This window comes from Ambystoma mexicanum, chromosome 12 (assembly GCF_040938575.1).
Source record: "Ambystoma mexicanum isolate Mex_15411 chromosome 12, UKY_AmexF1_1, whole genome shotgun sequence".
Classification (NCBI taxonomy): Eukaryota; Metazoa; Chordata; class Amphibia; order Caudata; family Ambystomatidae; genus Ambystoma; species Ambystoma mexicanum.
In genome coordinates this window covers 861,084,316-861,108,629 of record NC_090936.1, presented here as the reverse complement: position 1 = coordinate 861,108,629, position 24,314 = coordinate 861,084,316, and the positions used below count along the sequence as shown (strand labels likewise).

The 24,314-nt window shown below is 44.8% G+C and overlaps 1 protein-coding gene across 2 annotated transcripts in view; it reads left to right on the top strand.

Moving 5' to 3' along the window:
• Positions 1-24,314, top strand: part of KITLG (KIT ligand) — a 211,160-nt gene that overhangs the window by 165,688 nt on the left and 21,158 nt on the right. For both annotated transcript variants that reach the window (XM_069629336.1, XM_069629337.1), the window contains 2 exons: positions 1,857-2,013; positions 4,732-4,806. In XM_069629336.1, the coding sequence (XP_069485437.1) occupies positions 1,857-2,013; positions 4,732-4,806 (232 nt within the window). The remainder of the gene's footprint in view (positions 1-1,856; positions 2,014-4,731; positions 4,807-24,314) is intronic.

Genomic DNA, 24,314 nt, shown 5'->3' with positions numbered 1-24,314 from the left:
CATCCCTGTCCCCTGGGCCCCACTGGTCCTAACACAATGAACATGATTATGTGTATATGCAAGGCGCTGCACATTCTTACAGCAATCACTCTATCATTCACATGAGCATCCATCACCATACACTCACTCATAACGCATCCATACACATGTTTAAATAAAAACAATGAACATGAACGTACCTTCTGCATTGGCCTGTGTGTGGGTGCTGCTCCAGCTGCTGTGTCCGTATGTGCGAGGAGGCGCAGGAGCTCCCCCTCGGACATACAGACATGCAGTGCCCCAGCCAGCATTTCCAATGAGCTATGCAATGCTGGCGAAGCAAAACGCCCCAGCACTTGCATGGCTCAGTGAGCATGTGCGGCTGGGGAACTAAACTGAACTGTCAAAGGGAAACAGTGTTTCCCTTTGACAGTTCAGCCAGCCCAGGAGCACTCCATTAGCTGGATAAAGCAGCTGAGGGAGTGCTCACTGTTTCACTGGGCTGGCTCCTTAGCTCCTCCATAATGGGTGAGGGGCCACTATGCAGTTAGTAATGTTGACCATTGTTGCTGAATATATCACAATTTACTTACATTTTAACACAAAGCACCCCTTTGGGTACTATTGAAACAGTGGGCTTCATAACTACTCTGGCGGTAGCTGTGCCGGTAAAACCGGCACGGCTGCCACTGGAGTTGCATCCGGGTCTGGCAACCGCGAATGGGCAATTACTAGGTCATGCCGAGTTAGGCGGACATGATAATTGCCCTTTCGAAGGTGCCGGTAGATCCCCATTCCCATTTGAGCCCCATATGGCTCAAATGGGAAGGGGGAGCTCGGATGCACCGGCACCGTTAATAACGGTGCTGGTGCATCCGACGAGCTGAGGTCAGACCTGGCGGGGGCTGTCGAGCACCCACGAGCACAACTCTTACTATGGCGGAACGGTAGCAACGGTGCCGGTAGCTTACCAGCACCGTTGTTACTGGTCCGCCATAGTAGTAATGAGGCCCAGTCTGTGACTAAAGGAATGAATATCCATTTACAACTGTGGGCCACTTTTTCATTGTTGCCTGAGACAGTTTCATGCTTCAGCCCGCCCATGTGGGCCACCCCTGCCCATTTCTTCCAATCTAAAAAAAAAAAAAAATCTTTTTTTATGCTGATCTCTCAGGGCCCCCCTGGGATGCACCCGCGGACCCCTAGGGGGTCGCGACCCACAGTTTGAATACCACTGAGCTAAATGGTTATTAAACCTGCATATGCACCACTTGTTCATGGACGCAAACACTGTTCCTCTTCACCCATTTTTCTGCCACCATGCATTTTCTGCCTCCACCTAGCCCTCGCCCTCCCTGTGGCTCTTACTGGAAAATATGCTTTTTCTCTCTCCCTTCTTTTGTAATGATTTTGGCAGGTGCCAATGTTTTCGGGTTAAGATCACTGGGTAGAAGTCAAGAGATGAAAGATGAAGTACAGAGGGTCACATGTAAATGTATCCCACTGGAACTGTAAACTGAAATATTATCCCAGGAAGGCCCTGCTGGTGGTGTTTGGTAGCATCTATGTATAACTGGTCCTGTTTAATGGAGGGATAGCTTAAAGGAGTAGGATTCCCAATGCCTTGATGCTGTCCTCCCTGTGCCAACTGTAGCATAAAGGAGCTGTATGGGGTTTCTGAGAACATGTGCCGCCTTTGTGAAATGGACACATCAGTCTTTGTCTTCTCGGAAAATGGTTGGACATGTACAGAATTTTCAGAAACTGTTGAATTGACAATAGTAGTTTTTCCCCGATTGTCTTCCACTCTACGCATTTGTATAATTGTGGACGTGTGTAACCATTTGTCTTTTTTTTAATTTTTTTTTTTTTTTTAGGAGTTTATAACGGATTTCCCATTTTACGATGGGGAATTTGTGCCAAAGGAGTACTTCAAGTATGTGACCAAGACCATTCTGCTCTTTAAAGCTATTCATAAAATGGACGATGACAGCACGTGTGAATTACCAGTGACCACAGAAACGCCGCTGTCGGGTAAGGAGCACCTGACCACTGCAGTTAATGACCCAGTATGCTGAAGGGCCGGGGCTGGGGTTCTGTACTGAAATGGGGGAATCCCAGAGTAAGCTTATTTTAGGCAAATGGCAATTTCAAGGAATCAAAAATTGGGTCACTTGTCGTAGCCTGGCGCCCCTTCAAGTTCAACCATTACAATGGAACCGAATGTGAATTTGTGGGTTCCATGAGAACATTTGTGTGCTGTTTTTGCAGGTTACCACTTTGGACAACCCATTATAGGAGAGTACCTTCACAATGGTTGCTCCTCTTCCCCCCCTCTTACCTCCTATTTGTGCACTGATTTCCTTGAAGCTTTAACCTGGAATAACCAGTTCACTGGCATTTTTGTAATGTGTGTCAACGGGTGGAAATGGGGAGACCTTTCATGGTTGAGACCCAAATAAATTTCAACATATCTATGGTTGCTTGTCGTCTGTGCAGAGGGTATGTGACATAGCACCTCTGTATGGACTGTGTTATTTGTGCTTGGGACCAAGACTGACCTATTTTTGGTTTATGTTCTGTAATGGCACCGACAGGCTTGCTTTATGGTACTATGGCATGTCGGCTCTAATGGACCCATTACCACACTCTGGTGTTCGGGCACTGCTCTAAAGTCCCCGATGGCCCCCAGTGAATTTGGGGATTCGATTGCCTCCTGTGCACGCAGCAGTATACTCTTCCCCAGTGTATCTTATTTAAGAAATCGGGATTTGAAATGTGAGCACAACAAACCGTGTTTTGCAGGGACCCTTAAGCAAAATGAAAGACGCATGGTGACAGATAAAATGCGCACACATGGGGCAGTTTTCTATTTGTGCAACACCACATAGCAAATGTGGTCGGGTTTTTCACATTTCATTTAACTAGCCAATTACCAGTGATTCATATGTTTCTTCACTCTCATCATTACAGTCAAAGCATTATTTAATGTTAAGTCTAAATAGTATTTTTTATAAAAATATCTAGCAACTTGGAATAATTTAAAATAGAAATTGTTTGGGACTGTTATATATTCCTGCATTACTATGCAGAGGTGTATATACTTCACGTTGTCCTTAATTCATGTGTTAGGTCGGTGTATGTACAGGAGAAAGGCACGATTCCTGGCCCTTCCATATCAACACCCACTTGTTGACTCTCCTTAGCCAGGCCTCTCCCCTTGAAATTCCAATATTGTAGAGAACTAGCTCCGTATCAGGGGATCCAGGATTTCAATCACTGGGAGAGTTGAGTCTTTGAGCAAGAAAATAATGACCACTTCATCTCACTCCTTCTCATTGCAGTCCTTCTCCAGGAGGACATAACCAACTATGCTAAATCTTCGATTCAATGTCCTTGGGCGTCGTGTCTGTGATGCGTAGGCATCTCGATCAGGGTTTTGGGCAGATGATCTGAATCAAAAGCGGCATGGGTCCATCCAGCGCCAATGAGCTACCCATTGATGACTCACACCCTTCTTTATTGAAAAATCAAGACAAAAGAACCAAAAGCAGGACCTGGAAACGTGTGCAATTGGCAATCCTGCACCACAATTGAATGTCCTCAATAAGTGTCCAACTAGTCTTGTAAAAAAGATCTGGATTGACAATGGGCCATTCTGCATAATAGCAAGGTCCTAAGTGGAGCAAACTGGAGGTGACCTTGCAAGGTCTCTGTGCTCGGCACACTTAACCATTATGAAGGCAATAACATTCAGACCTAGACTGCATACATGTCTCAGTCCTTGATGTCCCGCAAACAGCACAGCACTGGCTCTGACAAATCCTGCTTGCACATACACCTTTATGGTGTACTCCTGGATCAGGGCTGCCCCACAAAAGGGAAGTAGCTGGGGGATTGTAGAGTTACCTTCCATCTTGATAAGTCTGTGTTTTATATACTGCTTCACAACAGATCCCACCCACTTCTAAACACAATAGCTTTTAATACCCATTTAAATTGTGCTCAGTTTTTCGAACTGAAGGATGAAATGCAGAACAGGTCCGAACTTGCTATCTATAGGTTATACCCAGTGCCGACACCAGCGCTTAACATGTGAGCTACCCATCTGTGCATGTCAGAAAAACAGTGGGATGAAAACGCACATGCTACAGTCAAGCTGAAGGCTAGGTGGCAGGAACATGACTGGTTATTTTAGGTTTCATGGGTAAATACCAACCAGGCTTTGGGCCTCATTACGACCCAGGCGTTGGACCATGGTGCTAATAGCACCATGGTCCATGCCGGTAACTTACCGACTCCGTCATGGTGGAATGGGGAATTACCACCCCATTCCGAGGTTGGCAGGGCGGTAATTCCCCATGCCGCCATGGCCGCCATGGCCCTTCCCCATTCCCATTTTTGCCCCATAGGGCTCAATGGGAAAGGGGAAGGCGCTAAGTACGGTGCCGCAAATTGTGGCACCGTACTTGGCACCAAGGTCCCTTTGCAGGTAAAACCAGCCGTTAAGGTCGGGTCCTCGTCATTAGGCGCTAATAGGTTAACGGCGCTGCAGCCTTTTACGGTGCCGTTAACCCATTAGCGCCTGGGTCGTAATGAGGCCATTTGTGTATTTTGCCTGGAATGTGCAAGTTTTCACTAGCTCGTAGTTTTTGATCAGTGCACCTACGCTGGTATGTTTTGTAGATATTGATTACGTTTTATTTGTCCTTATTCAGTGAGTTTCAATTGACTGTGTGTACATATTTTTAGATTTACCTGTTGGTGTGACGAAACCTTCTGCAAAGTTTTCCTTCATGCCCAGCAGTCGGAAGAATCGAGAAGGAAGTGAGTATGCACGAGAGCGAATGCATGAATTCTACTGCACCTTGTTTTTGAAGCGGAACACAAGTACTACCCGTTTTAAATTGAAACTTTGCTAGTTCTCGTTGTCCTGGCACAAATATTTAGGCAATGGGTATAACCGGTAGATTAGAAAGCCTTTCAGTTTATGTTGGTAAAATCCGTGTCACAATATAAATTGTCCTGTTTGTCTAAATGGTGTTAACTTCGGGGGCCAGATTGCAGAAATGTTGCACTAGTGCATGTTTTCCCATAGTGCTAATACAAACTGGTATGAAAATGCATCTTCTTTAAACTAGTGACATTTTTGCCCTGGTGCTTATACCATGCCAAACTTCACTTGTCACGGTGCAATGGTTTTCTTATGTCCCAGCATTTTTTTTAAATGGGTCAAACTTTGCACCGATCCAAGTGCAAAGTTGCACGGCATTAGCAGTATGGCCATGTTTCTGTAATCTGGTCCCAGATTGTTAAACCAGTTGCTAAAATATTTTGTTTAAAAATATGCAAGTCCAACAGAAAACATCTATGTGAACATAATCTTTCTGTGAACACTGTTGTATGGGGATTGTCTGCCACTGCGCCATGATGCGGTCAGATTGTGCTTCTAAAACAGTCCACCGGGGCGTCTCCACTAGGCACAAGCCACTTACTGGGAAAGGGACAAAACGCCAATACTTCATTGGCTTTTTTGTGTGTGCTCTGGCCTGTATCATTTTCGGGCCTAGAGACCACGAGGCAAGTCTGTGCCTCTGCTTTTGCAGTTTTGTTTGTTTTTGTGCTTGTAGACCTTGCTTTTTTGCAAATGTACTTTGGTTCTTGAAACGGGAGCCTTCCATCAATCATCGCGGTTTGACAAACCTCTGTCCCTCGAAGCATGAAGACTTGAGCACATACTTTCAGAATGTTTGGCTACATAGCGCTTATTGGGAAAGCGTGTCAATTGTACAGCGGTCAAGGTTCAAACTGCCGGAAGGTGGGGCACGCTGAAGAATCTGACATGTCGAAATTGCTTCACAGTTAAACACCATGTTGCAGAGGGCAAATGTTTGAATTTACATGATGATCTGGACCCACTTCTGCTTGCTTTATGAAAAGTGAACCGTAAACCCTGTGGGATTCGTAAATCATAATCCTTGCGCATAAATGGCAGTTATGGTACATTTGCAATTACGCTCCACTAACCCATCCCCCGCCCCTCATCCACATACCACCAATGTCTTCCAAGCATTAAACCAGTTTCATGGCCCATAGCTTTCTTGGTGGTCACATTTATATATGTATGAATGTGCTCATCCAGTGGCAGCCTCCAAGGAATATTAAAAACCCGCCAGCAACATATAACTTCCTAAACTAGATGACTATGCCTCTAATGCTCTAGCGCCCTTGCCTTATGCACAGCTTTGTTCTGTGTATGAATCTTTCATGCATCAACAAATGCACCGAATTTACTTGAGTCTCTTTTGTATGTGAAAGCATCCCCCATTCCATCCCTAGCAGGTATTGCTTTCTGTTCTTTTTGGCACGGCGTTTGTATTTTTTTTTCTTCATTCCAGAATTTGAAACCTCCATGCATGCTTGGGCAAATGAGGTGCCGACAGCCCTTTTCAAATGTTTTTTTAATGGCTTGGATTTAAAAAAAAATATTTAGTGTTTGCTACTTTTGTAATTTTACTGTACTGGGATTAGGATATACATTAAATAAACTTGTACCAAAAGATAGAATTGCAAAATCCGGGAGCTCACTTGCCCGCATTTCGATTTTTTGGGGATTTCACCCATGTGTTCCCCGCACTGCCTTTTAATACTGAACTGAGGGAGTGAGAGGACACCCCTGGAAACCCTGTTCCCCTGTCCAGTATTATGGGTAAAATATCTAATCTACTATTCCGAATGCACACTAAACGTGCATTCAGCATTTTCGATTCAAACTTTTCGTTCATTACCCTGTAAGTAGCCTGGCTTTCCATTTATTATCCACATCTGAGGGGCAAACCTTTGAATCTGCCCAACCATACAGGAATCTGTGACCAGCAGGCCGAACACCGATCTCAGCAGAGTGGTTCACGTCTGCCTGTACAAGGATAAGCCATGTACAAAAAACGTAATATGAGAATGGGCTTACCGGCTATGCCAGGCAAAGCAAATTGAAAGCAATCTTGACCTGTATTATCCATGAATAACCTCTGATGTCAAATAATTCCTAAATCCCATGACTGCCTCTCACTGCTTACTGTAGCGGTGTAATACATTAGGTGGGCATTATTAATGAGCTTGTATCCTGCAACTCCTTTTAAGAAAGAAGTGCACCATTCTATTCTTGACACAAGTTAGAAAGATGAATGAACTGAGCAGCTCCTGAGCATTGTCAATTGTTGAATTCCAATGGTCCTACTACTGAAGCAATGGCTGAGGCTGCAGACATTTACAGTGCAGCTTACGTTCAACAATGGCAGTAGATGGGTTAAAAAGCCTACCCTTGGGATCCCTCTTCATTCTGGTCTCTTACTTAAGAAATATGACCCGAGCGGCGGGGGCATTACCGACTCAGGTAATGCCCCGAGGCCCATAGTTATAGGCCTGAGGGAAGCGAGGGCCTTAACGAAGGCCCCGGGGCATTACCAGAGTCGGTAATGCCCCCGCCGCGAGGGTCATATTGCTATTAGTACCCCGGCCCGCATTATATGTGTGGCCGGGCACTAAAAGCATTCTTTTCTGTCCCGAAACGCCACAGCGTTTCGGGACAGAAAAAAAAACAACCAAGAAAATGGTCGCCAGGAAAGGGAAAACGGGAGTCGTTTTCTCTTTCCATGCCAGCCTTCGGGAGCGGACGCGCTGGGAACACAAGTGTTCACAGCGTGTCCGCTCCCGAAAAAAAAGAAGCAGAAGGTAAGTGGGGGTGGGAGGGTGGGAAAAAAAATGTACCTTCGTCCCTGCCAGGGGACGATGGAAGCCTCCAGCTGTGTGGAGGCGCACAGTCTCCACACTGCTGGAGGCTGCCATCGTCCCCCACCAGGGATGCAGGAGCAAGAAGGTAAGTGGGGTGGGGTAGGGAGGAGGGAGGGAAGGGAAAACAAAAAAAAAAAAAGCTTAGCCGAGTCCCCAGCGGGGGGCGGAGGCAGCCTCTCACCCGTGGGGAGGCTCAGAGCGGGGATGGCCCAGCTTCGAGCCTCCTCATTGGCTGAGGGGCTGCCACGCCCACCCGCCGAGGACAAGGCAGCTGGAGTCCCGGCCGAGAATCGAAGGATTCTCGGCCAGGTAAGGACCTGGCGAGAGCCAATCAGAATGCGTGTTGCATTCTGCTTGACTCTCGCCGGGTACTAATATGTTTTACGGCGTTCTAAAAATAAGGAGAAAAGGGATATATCCCAGAATGTTTGGCATCATCTCCTTCTGTTTGTTTTACTACCAGAGCATTTTAAGGACAATGGGTGGTTCTTTAAGCATCAGTTTACAGTTGATCCTTGTGAATCCCTGTAAACAAATGGACGAGGAGTAGTTACATTTAAGGTAATGTTGCACATCCCATGTGGCTCAAATTCCTCTGGTTTCTGGAAAGTTGATAATTACAAAGGTAGACAAAAAAGATTCCGCATTGGAGCCTTGGCCCATGTTTTACAATGTCAACATTTCTGTCATGCCTAGAATTAACCTAGCCTGATCAATTTTTTCTTTAGCCATTACCTTTTTTTGGTTCCATGTGTTAAAATCTCAGCAAAAAGGCTGTGATTTTGCCACCACAATCCATATATAAAGGATGCGGGGGACACCCCGCAACCTCCATTCCCCTTAAATGGTATAATGGGGTGCACCTTTACCGGGTCAAACCACAGCATTTTTGCCGCAATTTTATTACTGCATACCCTTTTTTTCTAAGTGAAGTATGTGGTGCAAATATTTAACATTATTCTCATAATTATAAATGTCTGGAGTCTCCGCCGATCATCTCCAGGAAACTTTTTCTCTTTACCACAACTCTGCCCCCTGTGCAAAAACCTTTCCTTTCATGGTAATGGAACTGCCCTCCATACATTTAAAACTGGTGCAGATGCACACACTGATATGTGACTGAGCATGCCAGACTTCTATGTATCCTTGCTGCAAGACAAATAGCCCAAACCAGGTCCATCTCCATTATTTAAATCTTCGATCTGCTTTATTTACTTTTCTAATTCATTAATGTGTTTACATGCAGGAGCTCAAAAAGTTAACGTGCATTCCAAATTGAAATCAAACTATTAGTCCAACATAACATTTTTTGCCTTAACAGTGTAGCTGCATTACAAATTATCTAGCACTGGCATATATTTAATTGATCATTTGTGTGGCATGCTTTTGTCACAATTTATTAGGTGGTCACTCAAGTCAGGGAGTTCTCCCCCCCCCCCCGCCCAACCCCCCATGCTCCCAAGCAAGATGGTGCACACCCAAAGCGCTTATACAGATTGAACTTTAATGAGGCCTCCAACCTATCTTGCACCACCCCAGCAAATACCCTCTGTACCACCAATGAGCTATGAACCAGGCCAGTGTATGGTGTATAGTAAGAATATATATTTATTTAAGGTTTGATAAAGTTCCATAAAACAGCCAACATCAGCCACCAACGCTGTGGCACACAATTTCAAATTACTTGCACCCATTGACTGACTTGTATTTCTAACACACAGGCAGCTTTTATAGACTTTACATCAAAACGTACATGTAGGATTTCTTGCACATTCACAATTATGAAATTTTAAACCACCCCCAGTGATTGCTTGGGGATATCACAGTGCTCCTCTCCCAGCAACCCCTACCCCCAGGCATCAGTTCTATATGACCCTTTAATTTGAAGGCAAGGTAAAGGGAGTGGGAATACAGTAGCAACATGGTTTGGGCTTTTTTGGCAGGGTTTGAAACATAGACCCAATTAAGTTTTGGGCGTTTTATTTGAAATGCAAAGTTTAGGAAAGGAACTCAATGGGAAAACTGTTTTGGGCTTTTTATTTGCATACAATACAGGGCCTTGGGAAAATCGTTTTGGGATGCAAGTAAATAAATGGGAATTTCATTTTTTCACCCTCTACATTCACTTGAATGGCAGTGTTTTAGGGTTACTTATTTTGGGATTATGGACACCCCCCTTCTGTACAGAATACAGGGGTTTCAGAAATGTTGAATCATCCAAGTCCTTTGTCTATACTGGCTATAACACACCGGGCATGAACTTTCTTAGTTTTGAACTCTAAACAACCCTCATCTTGTGATTTTCTATATGGGAATTCATTGATTTAACTTCAATGCACTAGGGATCTACACAGCTTCTCCCCTCCCCACAATTTAATGGAAAGGATTAAGGCAGGCAGTCCCCAACACAATTCAATTTAAATGTATAAGGTGATTTTTCTATACTGGAATTCATTTGAGTTAGATTTAATAAAATGTGCCAAGTGTCTCCCCAGTTCCACCCCTCTACCTGCTATGCGAGATGAAGAAAAAGGCTGCCAGACCACCCTCACACTTATGTTGGCATTTGTATTAATCTACTTACATGGGAGGCCTTGGTTATGGGGAAACAGCAGGGCTCTTTTGAGGACAGCACAGATCTGGTCAAAGGATTTGTTCAAGTGTAGTCTACAGCACCCAGACTTCCTCTAGCTCCTCAAACATCAGGCCCAGTTAGCTTCTAGGTTTCCCAGTTCCATCTCCCACGCAATGTTTAATGCCTTGGTTGCTCCCTGTCAATCTGCTAGTTGTTCCTTGCAAGAGTCCAGAAGTGACTTCTTCCAGCAATAGAGTGGGAAAGTCGAGGAAAAAATCAAAAGTCCAAAGAAAGGTCCCAAAAGTAAGTCAAAGACCCCCCTCACATTGAAAACTGATATCTTAAGGGCTGGTGCCAGTCCATTATCATAATTCTCACTCTTCAGATTGGCCAGCCCCCTCCGTCCTCCCGCTTCCCCAATACGCACACTGCCGGTTGATTGCACAAAGAGTTGGGAGGTGTGGATGATGGAGGCTGAGGGAGGAGAAAGATTCATCATCCCAAAAGGACAAGTGGGTTTAACTTTGTGTTCCTAAAAATCTAACATGGCAGCTACCCTAATTGTTCATATAACTGCAGGCACATGTATATGTTGGAGTTCTATATTTTATGGTGAGCCAGAAAATACTAATATCTCAGCACACCTTTCCTGGGAGGAGCTACGATTTATCAATCTACTCCTGAGCAGAGAAAGTCACAACTCTGACCCTTCATGATTCAAACCTTACTTCCATAACCTATCGCCACACCAAATTTCCATTCCCTCGGAATTATGAGAAGGCTGGAACCATAATTGTCTTCATAACTCACATTACACAGGATTCATATTTACATGATAGCATCGGGCTGCTTATCCCCTTTAATAGGAGTCCGGGATGAGCTCACTTGGACATGCGATTCTCTTTTTATTCAGGGAAAAGGAGTCCAATGTTAATCAATGGCAGTGCTTCACATATGCCCCTCAGTTTCACATGTCCCCCACCTATTCCTAAATTTCATTTTTTCCATCCGAATTTCTACTCATGAGCGAGTTCCATTGTATACACAATGTTTAAAACACAATGTTTGATCATCCATTGGTGGCTCTGAAGCCATTTTTTGAGGTTGAGTCAGCCCTTAAAAGGTCATTTCTGTTGGCCACTAATGCACAGTTAATCGGGAGACCTGACATTGAAGGTCATTTCTGCTGGCTGTGTTATCTACAGCTCCCACAATTTGGATCTTATTCTCCGTTTTCTTTTTTTTTCGAACTGATCCAGGCTTACCTTTCCTGGTGAGCCCAGCCCAGGTCTTGAGTGCAAATTTTGAAAGGCACAGACATTTCAATTCAGTGGGGAAAATACCAGCTGCATCAATACTTCAAAAAAATACAGCTTTAAATCGACAAGACGTGCTTATCTGTAACATTAGAGCATTATATTGGGGCATGTTTAAACTACATTATTTCTTGACATGCAGTTTGGACAGATAAGTTCACTTTAGGTATAATTCAAACATAGGTCACAGTTGCATAGAAAATCCAACAATTGTGCCGTTCCATTTGGATGTCAGTTTATTTGTGAAAAGTGTCTTTGTCTGAAATGCTTCACTTGGCTTCACTTTTTAAATGTAAAGCACAATTCCTCCTTCGTGTTTTTCACATGCCTATAATTTCAATGTATATTTTCCCATTTGTACTGCTGCAGTTTTGAATCTGTCAAAAAGGTGCCTTCTCCCAGTTTACATGAGGTCAGCATCTGCAGCCCCACATGTTATTTCCCATTGGGCATGTCTGTCAGTTTTAAGCTCTTGGGTACATTCCCCTTCACTTGTGCACCTGTCCATTTTAGGGGAGTTGACTAGGTCCTTATGTCAATTCAGTTTTGGACTGGATTTTATATTTCCATGGAACTCCAAATTGGCCAGCTTCACTGTCACAATAGGGGTCTAACATGACCTCTCCATCTCTGTTAGTCTGGGGCTGTCTTTTTCATCCCACACTTTATTTACTGCATCACCCAGAAAACATGTATTGAAGTAATTCTACTTCTTGAAATAACAGAAAATGTTCCCAGGTGGGAATGGGTCTTATTTTCCATCAGCCTTCTGTAGCTTTGAGGCTGTGGGGACCACAATGTGGTCACTGGGAAAGAGTGCATGGGGGGTGGGGGGGGGGAACCTGGCAGAAATAAGGAAAATGAAGGATATTCAGTGGGAGGCACAGATGTAGGCATGCACTACAGATGGTGGTGGGGACATGAATCGAGGACAAGGAAGTGGATTTGGTAAGGGGCAGGACATCGGAGAAACTGCATGTGGCAGTAGTTGCAGTGCAAACATGCAGTGGAATAATGACCACAATTTGGTCTAATTCAAGAGCTTGCAAAGTCCTATACAATTCATTTGATTGCGGCAGACCCAAAAAAAACACTTTGTATTTGAGGAAAAATGTCCATTGGACGCTTTTCCTTCAGTGGGTCCATTACATGAAGTTTTAAACTGGGGATATCACATTAAAGGTTTATTTGAACAAAGCTGTGTCTCGAATGCTGAAGTTTGTGGGATTCCAGTGAATGCCTCACCACACTAGACAGCCCTGTTCCATTAAAAGCTAGACTGTCTTTCAAACCTTTTCCAAGCTATTAGAATTGTTCTCCAGGTCCGATTTGATAACGTTTTTGCATAGCTGCCCTTTCTTAGCATTCCTGTAAATGTTTTCACAAATATATTTAGAGATTGGTCTACAAATGCCCTCACACATCTTCTCCTGCTTACCTTAAAGATGGTTCCACAAAGAGCCCCCTTCTCCCTCAGCCTCACAAAGGATGCAAGTTCTCCTGAGGCACTACTTCAAGATACTCAAATAAAGGTGATGCAAGACTCAGTTGCAGCCCTAATGCTTCAGAACAACCATCAACCCTTTTCCTTGCACCAGTTCAACAAACCCCTGGAGACCCGGCTTTTCAATCAAGTTACTTGACAATTTAGCCTTTTCAGTCTGCCCCCTACCCATGTCCATGCATCTTGATAGTAGTACCCAGCAGTGTAGTTGTAGTGTGCACTTCCAAACTGATAACATCTATCCACCTTAAGTAAATGGTGCAAGCACAAACTTGGCAGCATTCTATTGTCCTTGGACATGAAACATAATTATACACTACATGTTTAGCCTTATTTATAAACCTCATGGATGTTTTTGAATATTGATTGCTAAAACCATACTTCACATATTGGTGAAGTATTTTTTTCTCCTAAGGTCAGGTCATTGGATTCATGTTTTGCCTAAAGTTCAATGTATTTGCATGTCCGAAGTTAACTTTTGATGAGGATATGTGTGCATGCGCTAATGATCAAACATCGGTAGGTGGTAGAAGACTTTATTTTAGTGTGAGAATGTACACGCATGAGTAGCCCGTTGTTTCTCTTTCAATTAATAGGACCTATGATGAGTGTCCGGCACTCCCAAAATAGAATGCAGTAAAAGCATGGTTATGCAGCCAGGCGACTTCTGAAAAAAAGGTGGTGGTGAGTGACTCATTAACATAACAATGGAATGTGGCATCACCAGTAACTAGCATATCGAGGTGAAATAGGCAAATTTACCATATAAACTACACAGGAAGAATGGCATTTGCTGTTCATAAAATCAACACACAAAAAACTAAGGGAGGATATTTTCTTCTGTGTTTTGAACACGTTAAAAGGTGTACATGTTTTACAGTCCAAGAAGCAATGCCAATGCTTTCCTAGGAACATACAGTCCCTCCAAATGTGGCATTTCACCTTCAGTTGTGTTGTGTTTTATCCGGTTATATGGTGCTGTGGTTAAGTGCCTGGCTTGCGATCCTGGCGAATGCGGTTCGAGTCCCGAGATTGGTATTAAAGTCAATGTTTCTTGTTTTACACATGCCTCTAAAATACCTGGAAGTGGAGGGGATCTGGGGGGTGGGGGGGGTCTGCCCTCTAATTGGGGGTACTCCTTTACCCTCAACTTGAGCCCTGCGTGTGGCACCAATGGAGCCTACTGGTGCTAGAGAATCAAATTTTCCTGTTATTTAGGTGACAGTGCCAGTGAACAGAGCAAAAATGCTGACAAAGCTTACGGTCATCTGTTCAGTTTTACCTCTAGCCCCTGGAACCTTAGTGATCCGGCTTCAAAACCACGTAATTCTGCCTTTCATTAATTGAGGCAGTACTATTATTGGAAATGGGAGGGTCCAGGAAATGAAAAAATTCGAATAAGGTACCAGGAACTAAGCTCCTCCCATACATTGGAAAGGTATTTTAAATTGGTTGGATAGCTAACTTATCGTTCACCTGTCAACCTACGCCCCAAGACTATGGGACCGCCTCCCCATCCACATCACACTCGCCCCCATGCTGCTACAATTCAGAAAGGAACTAGAGACTCACATCTTCAAGGAGTGTCTCCTTTACACCTAGGTCATCATGCTGCTCCCCACGGCCTCCTGTGCCACCTGACTCGCTAGACGCCGTCCGCCCCCCCCTCCTCCACCCTGTACAGCTGTATACCTCTTCTGTGTCCCTCTGTATCCTACCGCTGCTGTATATCTTTTCTTTTACCTCTGAAAAGTGCTCCATTATGCATCTGTAATGTCGTATACCTCTGTGAAGCTCTCCGTTATGTATCTGTATTGGTTTATACCTCTGTGAAGCGCTCAGTTGATCCTTGAAGCTAGGTCTGTGCTCCATCAAAACAATAGTAATGGTAATGTCAACGATACCATGCCTGTTGCAGGGTGTTTTTAGCTCACTTTTACTTGGTCCTCCCACACTCTTGAATCTGGAGACAGTAAGCTTCGCTAGCGAGGCATGGACCATGTCCTTGCAATACTGTGACTTCGGGAAAGTAGTGATATAAACCAGGACTGTTTATTGCAGGCGACCACATCTATGCGCCCCATGGACGTCTATAATGCACAAATGCCGAGGCTTCAGATTGCCAAGATCCCCGCGTGGAGTGGCAATGCAGAGAAATTGCTTTAACGAGACTGGGTGAAACCATGTATTTACTAGCTGCGGCTTTGCGTCTGTAGGATTACATAACCTAATAAAACCTTGTGTTTCACATCTTGTGTGCACCTGGTTTAAAATGTGAGCTTAATGTTCCTCAGTAAAAGGAGTAGTTGCATGACAGGACATCCACACGGCGGAAAGTAGTTGGTATGTTTTGAGACGGAGTTGGTTAATGCGAGAGGGAAACGCAATGCTGTGCTATAATTATAACCCTTTCTTCTCCTTGGCACAATGGCAGGAAACTGTTACTATGCTCTAGGCTTTGGAAGCCTTGCACGGGAGGCCTGAAAGGTGGCAAGCTAATTGTTCTTGATGAAATCCTGTGCCGTGAAATACCATGCAGCTATTGTTGCGCGCTTGGTGCTAGAAGTACACACTTTCCATAAGGCTACATAATTAAATGGATGCGCCCTTTAAATCATTTTTTTTCTCCTCCAATTGTGGGGACCCCAGTCTTCCGCCTTGCAGACAAGCCCCATCAGGTAAACCAAAGACAGGCTTTGTTCAAAGTTGAAGCAAATCTGGGAATAGGTTAAAACAAAGAATAAAAAGTCCCTGTGTAACAGCCTTGCTTAAGGCTAACTTCAGTACAGTGAACACTATTCATGATATAACAGTCAGTAAAATCTTACCATGGTAATTGGCCCGCCCAGTAGATGTGCACAAGAACCGTTCAACTCGTATGTGTGCATCTGCATGGGGTTGGCATTTATACAGGGTTAAATGTAGCAGCTTTTGAAATCCTTGCTGCTGCTGCTGCTAACGTTGCCACTCTAGTCGCAATAAATTTACCCATACTATATTTTGCCTGCAAAGCCCTCGTGGACTTGCCCGCCTATTCTCCATAATTCGGACCACGTCCACCATTTAAGTGAGTGCAAAGAGGTCTTTTCCTTATCTTGGATTGTGACATTCCAAGCAAGTACTGGTTATTTCTGTGCCAGTTTGCACTTTGCATTTCTTAAATTTCGGTATGCAGGCCCCTTTGCTATGTTTTGTTAATTTTAGAAACCTGGCCTTGGATATGAATGTCCCTTCTATTTAGGAACATAAATGGCATCATGCAGGTGTTGCATCTTCAAGCTCAGTGTGGAAGGCCAGATCTGTATCTGCTGAAATGTGCTCAGGGGGCCTCTGCCTCACTAGGATCTTCCTTTTGAAGCCAGTCAAAGAATGCCTGTGCTCTGAATTTGTTCATTGACTGACTCACTGGCTCCGATTGATACAAGTGGGCAAAAACCTGGCCTTCCCCAGAGGACTGGAAATAGTTGCATGATTAATGAACTCTGGGAAACACTACAGACAAGCCGTGTGGGGTATTACTCTTGAGCCTGTCAGTATTCTGTTATGGTGTCTGACTTTTTTTGCTATTTTAATATGTGCCTAAATTGGTGTCTTGGGGTGTTTCAACTGCTTGGAAGCATGTTCTTTGTGCTATCTTGTTAACTGGTAAAGAACTAGAATCTATGCTGCGGACTGCCTGTTCAACCTGGCACGTCCAAGTTTAAACCAATGAAGCAGTTCACCCCAGTATCTAATGTTTATGATATGTTATTTATAACGCGCTTAATACCCAAGCGTGGACCCGGGGATCGAACCCGTGGTGCTCTGTCGTCTTTCTTCCTAGGCGAGCACGTTGCCCCTGAGCTATCCTCCCGAGACAATGTATATTACAAGTTGATTCAGCTTTTGCTGTAAACCAGTCAGGAAGCAGTTAATCCTTTCTCGATGTAGAATGGATGGATAATTGCAGTGGATTGTACTTCAATTACTCATCACGCACTGATGTAAGATTTCTGTAATTGACTTCCCTGGTGGCTAGTTTAGATGAAGCTTTATCCTGGATGTTTCATTGATCAATAAATGTCCGCGTCATAGGTTTGGAGAAGAACTAGCTCAGTCCGCTTACAAAATTAGAAACCTGACCAATAAAGATGTCCAGATTTACAATCTGATTTTCTATTTTCCTGATCCGTATGTGCATTGAATTCCTAAGTGTTTAGAAGCAAGCTTTGCTTCCAGTAAATGAAAAATGAATCTGTGCATCGATTAGCCAAACTGCACACCTGTGCTCCCGACTAGAAATATGCAAAAGGCATAAAGTGGAATCTTAACCCTGTAATCCGGGCCAGTGGAAGGGTTTTTGATGCCCCACAGTGGCATTTTGTCACCCCCCTGTTTTCTACCATTCAAAATGGTGCCCTTGGTGCGCCTATGCTGATGCCATACAAGGTGATTGCATAGAATCCCTTATGAGAGCACTGGCCCAGCCTTAGAGTTTACTAGCTGCGGTGGGGGGGTGGAATTTAGTGAGGTATTGACCGCAAATGCATAACATTGAGTGAAATTGTTCCAAATCAAAGGGTAAAGGATCCTTGGGTGAGGAATCTGAGCTGTATACGTTCTGGGCATGATGGTGTCTGCCAATCGGATTCGAGACTTATTTGGTACTACTGTAAAGAGAAGTAGCTCCAAGATCAGGATTGGCTGCATATATAGTAAAGGAAATGTAATCTAGCAATGAGCCTGGCGAGTTTGAAAGGCCACTTCTGGCTCAGCCCAGACTCATTAACGTTATAAGCACCTTGAAAATGTTTTAAGGGGGGCTTATTTTTATCTTATTTTTAAGAAACATGGGAACATGTGTTTGAACATTCCTATGTAGCCAAAAAATGTTGTGCCACCAGAACCTGCGTTTCCAGATATTTCAAAGGATCAGCAGCATTACTGAATACACTTGCCAGACTATATTGTTGCTTCTGGGCGCAACCGTCGCCAATAAAAGCACCTACTCGTTTATCTATTTTAGGTTATTAGCTAGTCAAACCGTTTGAAACAAATTTGCATTTTAGCCTTATTCTGTATGGTTCGTTTGTAGAAAAAAGGAATGGTGATGTTTGTGGATACTTGGTGCCGTATTTAATGCCTTTTTGTTTGTTTTTCTTAGGTGCTCAAAAATACTTCCAACTACATCATGTAAATAGGCTTTACAGACCAGCCATCAGTAGGTTGTGTTACTGCTTCTGCCCTTAACCCCATTGCATATGTGGCAATTGGGGTGCCACTATGATCCTCCACCTGAGGGCAATTTTGGGCAGCCATCAGGTGGGGACACTTGAGGGCTTCTTTGATACATATCCAGCCCTGGCCCCAATACCTTCCAGCAAGGTCTCTCAAATGGGTAATGGGGTGCCAGTGGACCCTGCCCAGAAGCTGTCCAAGTTAAGACCAGCCTTTTCCTGATCTGCTGCATATATTTCAAGGTACAACAGAGTATCGCATGAATGAATGGCCTATATGGAAGGGGGAGCAGCACTCTGAGCCCTTGGGTAAGATGTTCCATCTACCTAGTGAAGACATGTGCGCCTTCTGGTCTCGTAACAGGAAGTTGAACATGCCACTCTGTTGTGTCTTCTGCCCTGGTAGAGTGGTTGAGTTTGGGTAATTATCCTCTGCCTGGTCTCTTCTGTCCATTGTACTGATACTGCCCGTCTAGGCAGATGATATTTCTGCAGTAATAAAGCCCTGCATTCTCAGCAACTTACTTCTGGCCTTCTTTCAGCCCAAGATCCCTCCCCATTGACTATGTTGGCTAGGTCTGATGGGAGTTGTTATCCAAAACATTTGGAGAGCCCAAGGTTGTGGGCACAATCGGGGGTTGATAGAAAATATTCAGTGGCTGAGTAGATGAATTAAGCATGTGCTGATGTAGCAGGATGGGCAGTCTCTGCCTTATTATTAAAAATCAAGGCCGTAAAAGGCTGCACCACTAGCATATTTGCAGTCTATCCAATAACTTGGCTTCTTATATACAATGAATTACTTGGCTTGTCTACGTTGCCATAGCAGTCTCTACATGGCCATTGCATTAATTTACTTAATTGCTTATGGTCGTCCACATTCTTGTTGCAGCCACTTCACACTTCGTAAATGTTGTTTTGGTTATAATCAGATCAGGTAGTAAACGTCAATTCTCTTAAAGTGGAGGGTGTTTAGTAGCCCAGTGGGGTGCAACCTATCAGAAGTCTGGATGGTGCCTGATCTCTCCTCCTTTTAAAGGATGAACGTTGGTCAGAGGTTCCATTTTTAGGGCTTCATTTGGAGGTGGGCAGACATTCTCAAATGTTTCTGCATTTCAACTTCATTCAAGATACTAGACTGCAGTAAGTTGTGTGAGAATTCCTTTTTTGTATTTTAAGGGACGCTTAATCTTGTACATTGTGTTGGCTGTGGGTGCACCAGTATGATATGATAAGGCATTTGTAACGCACCTATACACAAGTGTTTCAAGGCACGACGAGGCAGGGGAGGGGAACAAGGGGAGACAGACAACGATCTTACTAGGCCAGGTGTCATTCAGATCGCGCAAGTGCAAGGGTAGAGGGGAAGGGAAAAGTGCATGGGGGAAAGGGAGAGGGGAAAGTGCAGTACAGGGTTATTAGCATACAGCATACAGGATAAATAACAAGGGCCAGCTGGTGGCAAGTGCGAGGTAAGTGCAGACAAGTGCTGGGAAGGGGGGCTGTATGGATACAGACACAGTCCCGTAGTGCAGGGGGAGCCGTGGAGGCAGTGCAGGGGAGAGTGGCTGGGCTGAGAACGGTGGATGGCCCAGTTGCAGATTCAGTGCAGTTTCAGTAGTATTAGCAGGGGAGAGGGGGAGAGAAAGCGGAGGCAAAGAGGAAGGTTTTGAGGTGCTTCCGGAACCGGAGGTGGTTCTCCTCAAGTTTCAGGGAGGCAGGAAGGCTGTTCCAGAGGGAGGCCCCTGCAGTGGAAAGAGATCTGCCCCCAACTCGTTGTTTGGAGAAGCGGCTGACACTGAGGGAGTTGGAGGCGGATGAGCGAAGAGCTCGAGAAGGAAGATATTTAGGAAGAGAGAGTTGAAGGTATTTTGGCCCAAGGCCCCAGACGGCCTTGTGGACAATGCAGAGGGTTTTGAACTTGATCCTCGCAGTCACTGGGAGCCAGTGTAGTGATTTCAGTCCTGGAGAGATACGGTCCCTGGGCTTGAGGCCAAGGACAAGTCTTGCAGTCCTGTTCTGGATGAATTGCAAAAGGCGGAGAGTAGAGGCGGGCAGATTAAGATAGAGGCTGTTACAGTAGTCCAGCTTAGAGAGAATCAGAGCTCTAGAGACAGTGAGCTTCTGGGGGAAGGAGAGGAGAGGAAAGGAAGGATACCTCTGAGGAGGTGTAGCTGGTAGTGTGACTTCTTAGATACGTCGGATATGTGAGGAGAGAAGGAGAGTGTGGAGTCGAAGATGACCCCAAGGTTTTTTGCCTTGCAGGAAGAGGGCCCAGAGAGGCCGGCCAGAGAGCAGCAGGGAAGGAGGGAGTGGGAGTGCCGATGAGTAGAATCTCAGTCTTACTGGCATTAAGGCAGGGGTTGTTGGCGGCACACCATTCCTGGATAGCAGAAAGACAGTCAGAGATGAGGGAAGGAGAAGAGGAGGCCGAGGGTAGCCTGAAAATGATCTGGGTATCATCCGCATAGCACTGAAAGTAGGGGCAGAGAGCGGCAATGTGGTGGGCGAGAAGTGCCAGATACTGGTTGAACAGCCAGGGAGAGAGGTTAGATCCCTGGGGGACACCACAGGTAGAGAAGAAGATGTCAAAGAGGAAAGACCCCGTGGGGTTATCACTCTGGGTGCCTGCTTTTTGGCCATCGTCGCTGGGCAACCTCCCTGTTCCAACCTCTGTAGTGAAAAATCTGGGGGTGACATTTTCTGCCACCCTGTCCATGACTCAGCAAGTGGCTGCAGTTTGTAAATCGGGGCGTTTCCAATTTAGAATTTTGCGTAAGGTACTCTTTTGTTCCTACCCATCTTCGTCCACCACTGATGGCTGCCATTATCCTTAGTCGAATAGAGTATTGTAACTCACCCTATCTAGACTAGCCAAAGGGCGTGATCCAGCGACAACATCGGCTCCAAAGCCGGTCGGTACGGGTGGCCACATGCTCCCCTTTTGGAGCTCATATCACCCCACCCTAGACCCTTGCATTGGCTTTTGTTGTCCAAGCACATTGACTTCCAATCACTGTATATGATTCACCCGGCCCTGCTGGGTCTTGGGGCTGGCTATTTGCTGGAAAAACGTTTTCGTTACTGCCCGAAGCACGATCTGCTCTCATGGCCAGCTGGCCTTCTAGTGATCCCCGCCTATAGGTGTGCTAGGATGGGGGGCCGAGCATTCTCGGTGGCAACAGCCAGAATGTGGAATGCCCTGCCACCCACATTAAAACAGATTGCAGATATGAAATTTAGACGGTCCTTGAGAACTTTTCTATTGTAGAGCAGAATGAGGAGGACCGTACTGTGGTTTCCTAGCGCCAAGAGGCATTGTGGCGGTGGTGCACTTTATACATCCTTATAACATAACATTGTGGACTGCACCCACTGAAGCCTGTTCCTCTATCATGCTCTCTTGGCATCAAATGCAGAAACGCCCTTCTTGGGTGAGCTTCAGCTTTCTGAAGGTATAGATCTGCATTTTGCATACCACACAGCCTGTTTGTGTTCCAAAAATGTCTTTGCACCTGAAATGTGGTGCATAAAGGTTTATCAAGTACGTTTTCTGGAGGTCTAGTAAATCTGTCCATGGCTTCTACTGTACCCCAGTTTTTAGCTAGCAATATCTACAAACGGAGTTCTGGGAACCATAGCAGGTGGCAATTCTCAGGCTCTACTGCTCTGTTGTGTAAACCAAGAGTCGGCAAAATTGACACCTTTTCTGCTCTTGCAGATTTGGGTCTCCAGCATCTGTGCCCTTTTAGACTTGTGTGATGGCGTTTCCCAGCCCAGGCATTTACTGTAGCTATGCCTTTTTTTTGCAACATTTTCTTTGAATTCGAGCATGGCTTCGATCAGTTTGCAGATTAAATATGGATGCAGGCAAGACATCAAGTGTGAAATTGAACTGAAGCATGAGTGCGCTTTCCTTGGCTCTGTGTCACGCATCATGTGAGCACTTAACCTGTGTGAATGACGCACACAGATGAGGTTGCCTTGTTGGTCGGCTCTCTAGAGGAAAGGCTCATGTGTTATTGTGTTATGTGACTTGGTCTTACCGTCTACCCCGTAAAGCACTCTTCACAACGCAGCAGAATGAAGAAAAAAAAAATACATTTTTTAAAACGTAACGTTGTCACTGCGCACAATCGGACACAGTACTGTTTCTCTTGAATTCTGGTAGTGTGTGAGGGATTTCCCCAAATGCTATGGCGTGGGCAAAAGACAAACCTTTTTCTTCCACAAAAAGTAACTTAACAAGGCAGTGGTTCATGGCCATGGATCCACGCTATAAATTGACTTGTTAAGTATGACTTGCATGTGACTTACATGCGACTTGGATGTGATTTATCTAAATGAGAATTATTTTTTTTAAAAGATTATTATATTTTCTTTTCCTGCCGGTTCACACCGTCAAAAGCTAAGTGGTGTATATGGGAGCTGTCTGTGTGAGTTGTGATGTATTTGTGTGGCAATTCATAGCATTTTAGAGGAATGGTGCAGGAGTGTTGTGGGAGAGTGCATAGATTTGCAGAGGCAGTTTACAATACCCTTCACAAATGCATTAAAGACCAGCTCTCAATCGCTGTGTGGAAAGACTGACTCTTTCTCCAAACTCGATTGTGAGTCCATACCAAAGCAATGGAAGCAGGAGGCAACATCCTTGCTCATACTCCAAGTTCATTGGCAATCTGAATTGATCTGATCAACATAGCACAACCATCGGGGAAGGCGGACGGCCAAGCAAGATGTGCTTTTAGGAATTTACCAGATCTTAGTCACTAGGGAACATGGGAAGAGGCACTGGTTGAATAGTTATGGGCATGTGCCACCATTTTAACAAAGGGTATGATTGCCACTGACTTCTAGGTTCACTCTAGGATCAAGTTGTGCCACTTGATTCAGAAGAGTCGAAAGGGAGTGACCAGGGCATTCTGTCTTGCGACCTGTCGTTCTGATGGGGGCGGGAGGAGGGAGAGACAGAGGGAGAGAGAGAGATGACATATTCAGGGGTCGTAGACTGAATGTGTTCCCCGAAACCAACACTGAGCCGAGCGTAGTCCCAGAGCTCTTTGACTTGTTGCTATTTAAATTGAAGCATAGATTCATTTTGGATGAGAAGAGATCTACTTATTTGGGCATGATGCAGTTCCAACCATGTTTGCGATGCCAATGTGACATCAGATTACAATTGAGGGTACCGTGCTTGGCGGGCGATCTCCAACTCGATAGTGTGGCTCATCTCCCCCCTTCTCACTCCCTCTCAAACCTCCCTGCTTTTTCTGTTGGCAGGATTTCGTTGTTTATAAGGTCTGGGGGTTCCTCTAGTATTATCATTACTAGTGACTTGAATAGTCATTCAGTGATTATTTAGTAGGAGGTTGGAGTGTTCCATGTTAGATTAATACTTGGCCCACGCGTGGTATAGGTTGCATGTAACTGTGGGTTGTGCGTATCTGCCCCAATTAGCTGATTTAGAGGTGGGGGGGTCCTTTGTGTGCCCCCTCATTCTGTGTTCCTCCTGCTATAATGTATTAGTTGACTTAAAATAATAAGAAAAACATCCATGTGTAGGTCCTTTTACCTGCAGTACTGGATCACTAGGCATTGAATCGGAAATAAGAGTCCCCTGCCTGGTGCTGTGGCACCCGGCACACCTTATGCTGTGCAGGAGACAAGCTTATTAAGTGTTAATCTCCAATGGTCGAGGTGGGTTTATAAATATTGCACTGCATGCATGTCTGACGGATAAACCTTAAAAAGAGCAATGTCCCTGTTTTTACTTTCGCTTTTTAACTCTTGCTTTTCTGTTTTCCTCTTGACCATTCGTCACTAACCCGATGAACTGAACTGCATTGCAGTCCCCTTCGAGCTTATCGAAAACCCTTGCTCCCTTGCTTTCTTTCCAGATGCACAGTGCTAATGCTGTCAGTTTGATGTTTTAT